This window comes from Megalops cyprinoides, chromosome 19 (assembly GCF_013368585.1).
Source record: "Megalops cyprinoides isolate fMegCyp1 chromosome 19, fMegCyp1.pri, whole genome shotgun sequence".
Lineage (NCBI taxonomy): Eukaryota > Metazoa > Chordata > Actinopteri > Elopiformes > Megalopidae > Megalops > Megalops cyprinoides.
This window is the reverse complement of record NC_050601.1, coordinates 21899171-21906703: the sequence shown is the minus strand read 5'-3', so window position 1 is coordinate 21906703 and position 7533 is coordinate 21899171. Positions and strand designations below refer to the sequence as shown.

Sequence of the window (7533 nt, the reverse complement as noted above, 5' to 3'; positions counted from 1 at the left end):
TTTTCATGACTAGTTTGTGGTAAACCACTGCTTGGTCATTGAAAAGAAAAGAAGAAGACCAAATTGAATTTTGGTCATCTACAGAATTCTGATCTGAATGGCATTTTTGATCAGTGTGGCAGATGTCGTTTTTGTTCAGTAAAAAATAAGCAAAGGAACTTCTGCTTATTCACTTGGCTGCGTTTCTACTGCAGTTATTTGATGAAAGCACCAAATAAAGGAAAAACTAAAGCACAGCATATAGGGAGTCCATTTTACACCAGACCTACAAGACTGTAACATACACTGAAAGCTATGTTGCTCTGAATAACAGCATCTGCTAAAAAGATGTACGGTAATGTTCAAAATGTATACAGCATGTTCTGCACAGATCTTCAGATGTGGGGAAACTACAAGTGAACTGAGCCTAATTGAAGCTGCAATGTGAAACCAATATTATTCTGGTCTGTGTGACATCATTTACAAATAAATTCATTCTGGGCCACACTTTGCAGTCATAGTCTGAAACAAAGCAACCCTAAACTGAAGAACAATCAGACAATTCATTCGAGAGCGCAGCCAAGAGTGCAGATGAGCAGTGGTGAATTTGAGGTGACAGAGACGGTGATGAGGCCAGAAAAATGGCCTCATCACTGCCACCTGGAGGACACAACAGCACATCACCTGCTTTCTACTCAGAAGAGACAGGACTCCTCCGTATAAACATGATCACCCCAGCCTGCAGCTGATCACCATTTTGGTCTTGTGGCTTTCTTTGCTACAAGATGGATTTGAGGCAGGATCCATTATGTTACTTTACACCATACTGGATCCACAACTACAGGACCTACTCCTGGGGACAAGTTGACATTTTGTTGTAACTGACCTTTCTTTTGATTAACACACACACTACTCCAATCACACATTTCACAGAAGATAAAGGACATAACTACATGTTAAATCCAGAACAGCATGCAATTAGCAGCTTAATCACATTAATTAAGACTAACAGCTAATTATTCTGAACCGAAGCATCCCAATCTGAGACCAGAAATGGGAGGAACATCATTCAGTACCCTATTTTCACTTTGCCGTAATGGAACCCCTCCTAATAAGTTATGCCCGAGAGCTCCACTAACATCCACAGTATGTTTCATAGACAGGATTATCAGACAGTACACTTAAAATTCGGTTCCATTTATTTCTTAATCCACAATACACTGAAATTAGTTCAATCATAACTGTCAGTTATCTTGCCACAGCAGACTGATTCAAAGCTTGACAGGCTCAAAAATATTCTTTTTTGTACTTAGAAACTTCTAGAAGGGAACAAAATGACTCATACTATAACTCTCAGTGCCTTTGAGAATTCAAACACTGCCGGTTTATTCAGACAGGGGGCAGAGTTCTGCTAAAGGAAGGAAGTGCCTGGGACAAGTGCTCTGATGGTGGGGGAGGTCAGAACCAGACAGTGGTTCGGCGAGTCACTGAGGAACGGTAAGTGCTTAAGTTAACGGTAAGTTAATGTCAGGACAGGAGTATGGAGAGGGACGGCCTTCAGTTCTGCTTGGAGAAGAACTCCTTGCTCTTCTGGACATCTGGGACGATGGTGTCGCTGCCCGGTTTCCAACCGGCGGGGCACACTGCAGAGACAGAGAGGGAGGGACATCACTCGTTTTGATGACATTCATTAGGCACACGAACTTTCCCAGAAACAGAAGATGCTTTTCTTACATATCCTATAGAACGCTGGCACACCACAGTGGGGGGCCTACGCCTTTAATGGGCTGCAAAATTATGGATCGATGTGGGGGAGTCACGCCTTACAACAGACGTCACACAGTGGCTTGCACTTGATCCCCCAAAAAACCCGTAGGCAACCCCTCTGCACCCCCTGGGCCCACCCTCTCACCTTCCCCAAACTTGTCTGTGTGCTGGAAGGCCTGGACCAGGCGGAGGGTCTCGTCCACAGAGCGGCCCACCGGCAGGTCGTTGATGGTGATCTGTCTCAGCAGGCCCTTGTCGTCAATCACAAACAGGCCCCTGAGCAGTGAGACAGACAGACATTTCATTCAGACAGACACACAGCCCCAATATCTGCTACTCTGTCACACAGAAATATAGTGGCCACCTGAGGTCTATGTATGCATATACATATTGACTTGTATTGTAACCAATATACGTATTGGTTAGAATACTGAAAGTTCTTTTGTGGGATGGGATTCATAAAATGTTTTTTTTTTGATCCGGTCAAACTGAAAGAATAAAATGTTGGAGATTTTTTTCAGCGACCACACTGATCGCTGTACAGGCCTGCGCCCGATCTCCTCGTCCTCCACTCCTGCTTACACTGATCTCAGTGCACACCTTTATGCGATCCGGAAATGAGCTACTGTGACACCAGACTGATCTCAGTACATACCTGTATGCGATCCCCTCATCCTCCTTCAGCACTCCGTAGTCGCGGGAGATGGACTGGGTCAGATCTGCCAGCAGTGGGATCTGCATTGGGCCCAGCCCCCCCTGCTTCCTGGCTGTGTTGATCCTACAAGAGGACAGGACAGCGATTTCAAGTCACATGACACAGGGGTCACATCAGTCACACATCACAAACTGGTTACTAGGGGTGCAACGAATAATCGACGTAGTCGACTAAAATCGATGACCAAATTAGTTGCCAACGAATTTAATTTTTGATTAGTTGGTGACGCCATCGCATGCGTTTTTTGTGCTGACTCAGAACGCTCAGACATGTAGCCTAAGCTATGTTGCTTTACTGGAGTGAACAATAGAGATGGCAACACCTTCACGACCAAAGACCTCAAAATATCAAAATATTTTGATGTTAAATCGTTGTTTCCTTAAAGCTAAAATTAGCTACAATCTAGTTTTCTAATTGCACCGGTTTTAGCATACGCGCTAAACGGCAAATCACACCAGTGTGACCGTACACGCAAAGGGTTAACTCTGCCAAGAAGGTTGTGAACATGTGCAACATTTGCAAACCTGACTTTGCCTGGCATGGGAGCACATTAGTTATGCTTGAGCATCTGAAGAGGTGGCACGTTGGCTCTCTGGATGATGAAGACTCATCTCGTTAAGTTAGTTAGCTAGCTAGCATAGCTAATGTTAATGTTAAAAACCATGTTACTTCATGTTATGAGCTGTAACACTTTCTATTTTGAAATACATTTTCTCTTGATCAATAAATTATTAATGACGCTGAACATACAGCGTAGCAAATAACCTATTATTCACAAAGATCCTGTTCACATTCCAAATGTGCCCTAACTTTGTTAAACCAGAGCCCGTCTGCCATTTAGAAATTGTCTGCTTAAACGTTGCATCGTTGTCATGGCGACGTTTATGGCTGGAGATAGTGTTGCTACTGAGTGCACAAGGTTAGAGAACACCGGAGAATTTGATACTTTCTAAATCGCGAAAGATTTCTACAACTCGTGTCTATGTGTGTGTGCCCAATGTGGGGTGCATTCAAATTAATTTGAATGAGTTATGGTTTGTTGGATCTCGTAATGTTACCATGGATGGCTTTCTTCAAAGGAAGCAGACTTGTACTCCCCAGCAAGCAACTGCCCTCACTGAATTAGTCCTAGTAACCATTCATTAAAATACTTATTTTTGAATGAAGATCTCAAGTTCTCACAACCTCAAGCTAAATTTAAAAGCTGATAGATAACAAGCCATTGAGTGTGCGATTCATAATCCGAATAGTTGATCATTTGTTTCAATAATGGATAGCTTATTCAACTATCAAAATAGTCGTTAGTTGCAGCCTAACTGGTTACACTTACTATTGGATGGAAAAGTCATGTTTACAATTGTTTATCAACATCACAGTGGTGTGTGGGTAGGATTCTGGCAATTAGAAGTAGTTCCTTCTTTGTAAATCTCTGGGTAAGCACTTCCCAGCATTAAGGAACTTTTTTTCCCCTCTCTGCATTCATTTTTGTGGTCAATGAAAGAGCAATTTTTCAAAAAAAAAAAAACAAAAACATGTTGCAACCATAAACACAGGTCAAATGTCGTTGTTCATCGACATACTTTTAAACATCATTGTAATAAACAAACCCATTTCTGACACAAAACATCTACTGTTATCAGTTGTCAAACTGAAAATAATAGAAACAATAACTCAAAAATAATTTGAGTAATAGTAAGCGTCTGATTAGCACTAGTTGTAGTTTAAATAAGCAGGCAATGCGCAGTCTGACTGATGGGACAGGGAAGAGAAAAACTTACAACTCAGTTTAACACAACTCAACAACACATCACAGGGGTACACAGCCCTGCCCTGAAAAGTGACCGTTATTGTTTCTCCGTATCTGTGAGGCCCAGTCACATTCCAGAGCTCTGATCAGCGCCCCCGAGGACTACTGGGCCAGGGGAGATAACAGCTAGGTGGAATGACACACAGAAACACACATACACATGCACGCACCCACATATGCATTCAAAAACGCGCACATGTGCAAACACTCGCACACACACAGGTGGTGCTTAAGTACATATGCACCCACACACACACTTTCTTCTGTATTCTATCAAATCTGCAGCTTGAACGCGGCACCCTCTGGGCAGTTGGCACTTGGCAAAGCCTGCACCCCCGTGCCCTTACCAGGCCAGGTGGCTGAAGTGCGAGTCAGTGGAGGCAGCAATAACCTCACAGCCGATCTGACGGAACTCCTCCACCCGATCACTGAAGGCTATGATCTCAGTGGGGCAGACGAAGGTGAAGTCCAGCGGATAGAAGAACAGCACCACATACTTCCCTAAAAAAGGATCAAAGAGGGAGGCAGGGAATGCTTTATTCTGCTCCATCTCACACAAAGCAAGAATTCTGAAAGCCTTCAATAGAGGAACTCAAAATTCACAATTTCCTGCACTGTTACTTCTAGTTTGTTCCAGAAACAGACAAGCATATGCAGACTGTTTTATCTGCACATCAGTTGAAGAAGTATCATCTGAACATTCACACACTGCATCTTGCAAAGTATGACTACTTCTAAGCCACTACAGTCTTACAGACTTTGCCAGAGTATGCTACATGACAGGACCTATGGTCACATCCCAAGCAAGGTGGCATTTCTAGTCAGTCAAACAGAATTTGTGTTGTTCTGGGACAGTGCGTACCATGTAAAAATGGGGACAGTAAGGCTCTATGAACTTTGTGCTGAGGCTCACTAATTCTAACCAATCACAGTGTTTTACCGTGAAGAGCAAAGTCTCCATTGGTTCTGACCTTTTTTAACAGCTTTTGCTTTTAGGTGAGCTAAAACAGTGAACTGAGCATGCACTACATTCCAGCCCTAATGTGGACTAAATGCTCATGCATACTTTAGTGTGTGTGTGTGTGTGTACATACTCAGATTTGAAAGCCAGGAAAAGGCCTCTGTTCGCTAAGGACAAAATGTGTGTCATTACCTCTGTAGTCGGAGAGCTTGATCTCTTTAAATTCGCCGTCAACTACCGCCGTGGCTTTAAACTGAGGGGCCGGCTGTCCGATCCTGGCGTTGCCCGCAGACATGGTTAAGACGGATTACTGCAATGGAGGGGGTGAGCAAATAATAAGACTTTGGACTTGGAGGGAAAATAAAGGGGTAGAGTTAATGAATGCACAGCCCTGCTGGCTCTCTGGGTGACGCAAGTCAGAGAATGTCACCAGTACGCGACACTGCATTATGAGGTAGTTATTAACTGAATATTTCCGAGTATTTGTTTAAACCCTCGCTGATGTTTTAGCGACCATATGTCTAAAAAGCTATGAGCCATCAGTTCGGTTTCAAGCATCACTAGCAGCGTGGATGACAGAGCAGAAAAGCCCGCACAAACAACTCATTGTTCCAAGTTCACATAAGACACAAGAACCAGAAATAATCTCCTTTGGAATTTCCTATACAGCTTTAGGCGGTAAATGTGGCCATGAAATTTGCTCGCCAATTAGTGTACATAAACTACATGGGTAGCTAGTCTAGATTACCTAAAAAGATAAAGCAGTTAGATAGCTAAGTCTGCTAGCAAGAATTACAAATGCACACTTCTAGACGTGGCAACTACATGTGCAGCTATTTGCAAGACTATTTCAAAATGTGTACTACCATCCTATTCTCATCAATTGCTTAGATGTAACGAACACATTTGCTCGTGCTAGTCTAAAATTAGCCATCTGCGTCAGATGGTGAAGGCATTGTTCCTGCGCAATGCCGGTTTCATAGCTAAGACACTTTGCTAGTTACTAAGCTAGCTCGACATGCAAAGACATGAGCGCTCGGACAGTCCTGAGCTTAAAAATGGTAGCGTAGATGACCCTAACCATCAACGCAAAAAGGCATACCATTGGCATTACCAAAACTGCAGCACAGCGCTAGATCGCCAACTTATTTCAAAGAACTAGACCGAGAAGCGTCTCGATTCGAGATGCAGAGCGCAAGCGAGCTAACTCGATTCGAATCCAACTAGCGTACGTACACCTAGCTAGCTATATATTAAAATAAAATAAATGAAAATATCAAACAGACTTCACATTTGGCACCTCAATCGGTAAAGGCACAATACATCCTTGCATCGCAGTACTAGACTAGATAGGAAAGTTAAGGATCGTCTTGCGACTTGTCTTTGCACTAATTCAGGGGCTTCAGTTAGCACGCCAACGCTAGTTAACAAGCGAACTCTATACATTAAAGTACTGCTCATGTGAGAATAGAAAGCTAATACTCATATCGGGAAACACACTTGCAGATACCGGCACCTTTTCACTACCAGCATAAAACTCACGTGTATTTTGGGTAGACTGCAGCAGCCCGGTGTGGTCTGTGTGTGTGAGCCACTGAACGCGGGAGCTCCCCTTGTTCACAGTTTCTCACGCCATCGGTAGAAAAAAATTCTGCATATTAGCGCCTCCTAGTGGTGGGAGGATCAGAGAGGGGCAGCCGGCATACCCATAACCCCCTGCGCGGATGGCCGAACGGAGCTGCCGAGCGCAGTCTGATGTGATGCAGTCAATGTGTGTAGAATACACCTCTACTGGACACAAGAAAAGATGATTAAGTTAGATTTAGAATTTTTCCATCGATGTGTTAAATTTTCACAGAAGCATTGACAGAGTTCACAAAATTGAATGTATGAACTTTCAGCAGTTATTGGCCTTTCTCAAAACAGTATTGACAGGTAATCAATTTCAATTGAAAACCGACCGGGTGGCAACCCTAGAGGTGCTAGCCTTTTAAATAATTCAATGGCGTCATATGATATATCCAAAAGTAGAATGTGAGCGTTGATGAGTTTCATGAATTCCTGGCACTGATTTACCATGTACGTGTAAAACGCATGTTTAAGAAATGAGCTTTTGGATCAAAAACTATTTTTTTATGTTTTAACCATTAGCTTTGATTGTTTTGAAAGTCATCTCTTTGTTTCTAGAGCAAAGTTATTTTGACCTGACGCCGAATTAATTAACATCGGTGCAAGTGTGCTGTTTCTTTTATTTGTTGTGATGTCACTGTGCACGTTCTTGTTATTAATTTCACTTTTTCACAC

At 42.9% G+C, this 7533-nt stretch overlaps 1 protein-coding gene across 1 annotated transcript; it reads right to left on the bottom strand.

Moving 5' to 3' along the window:
- Positions 1–1241: 1241 nt before the first annotated feature.
- LOC118794598 (peroxiredoxin-like) lies at positions 1242–6987 on the bottom strand. Its single transcript, XM_036552855.1, has 6 exons — positions 6772–6987; positions 5422–5539; positions 4616–4769; positions 2402–2524; positions 1892–2022; positions 1242–1622 (listed from the first exon to the last, which is right to left on the bottom strand). The coding sequence occupies exons 2-6, from the start codon at positions 5522–5524 to the stop codon at positions 1537–1539; spliced, it is 597 nt and encodes a 198-aa protein (XP_036408748.1). The 5' UTR covers positions 5525–5539; positions 6772–6987; the 3' UTR covers positions 1242–1536.
- Positions 6988–7533: the final 546 nt, after the last annotated feature.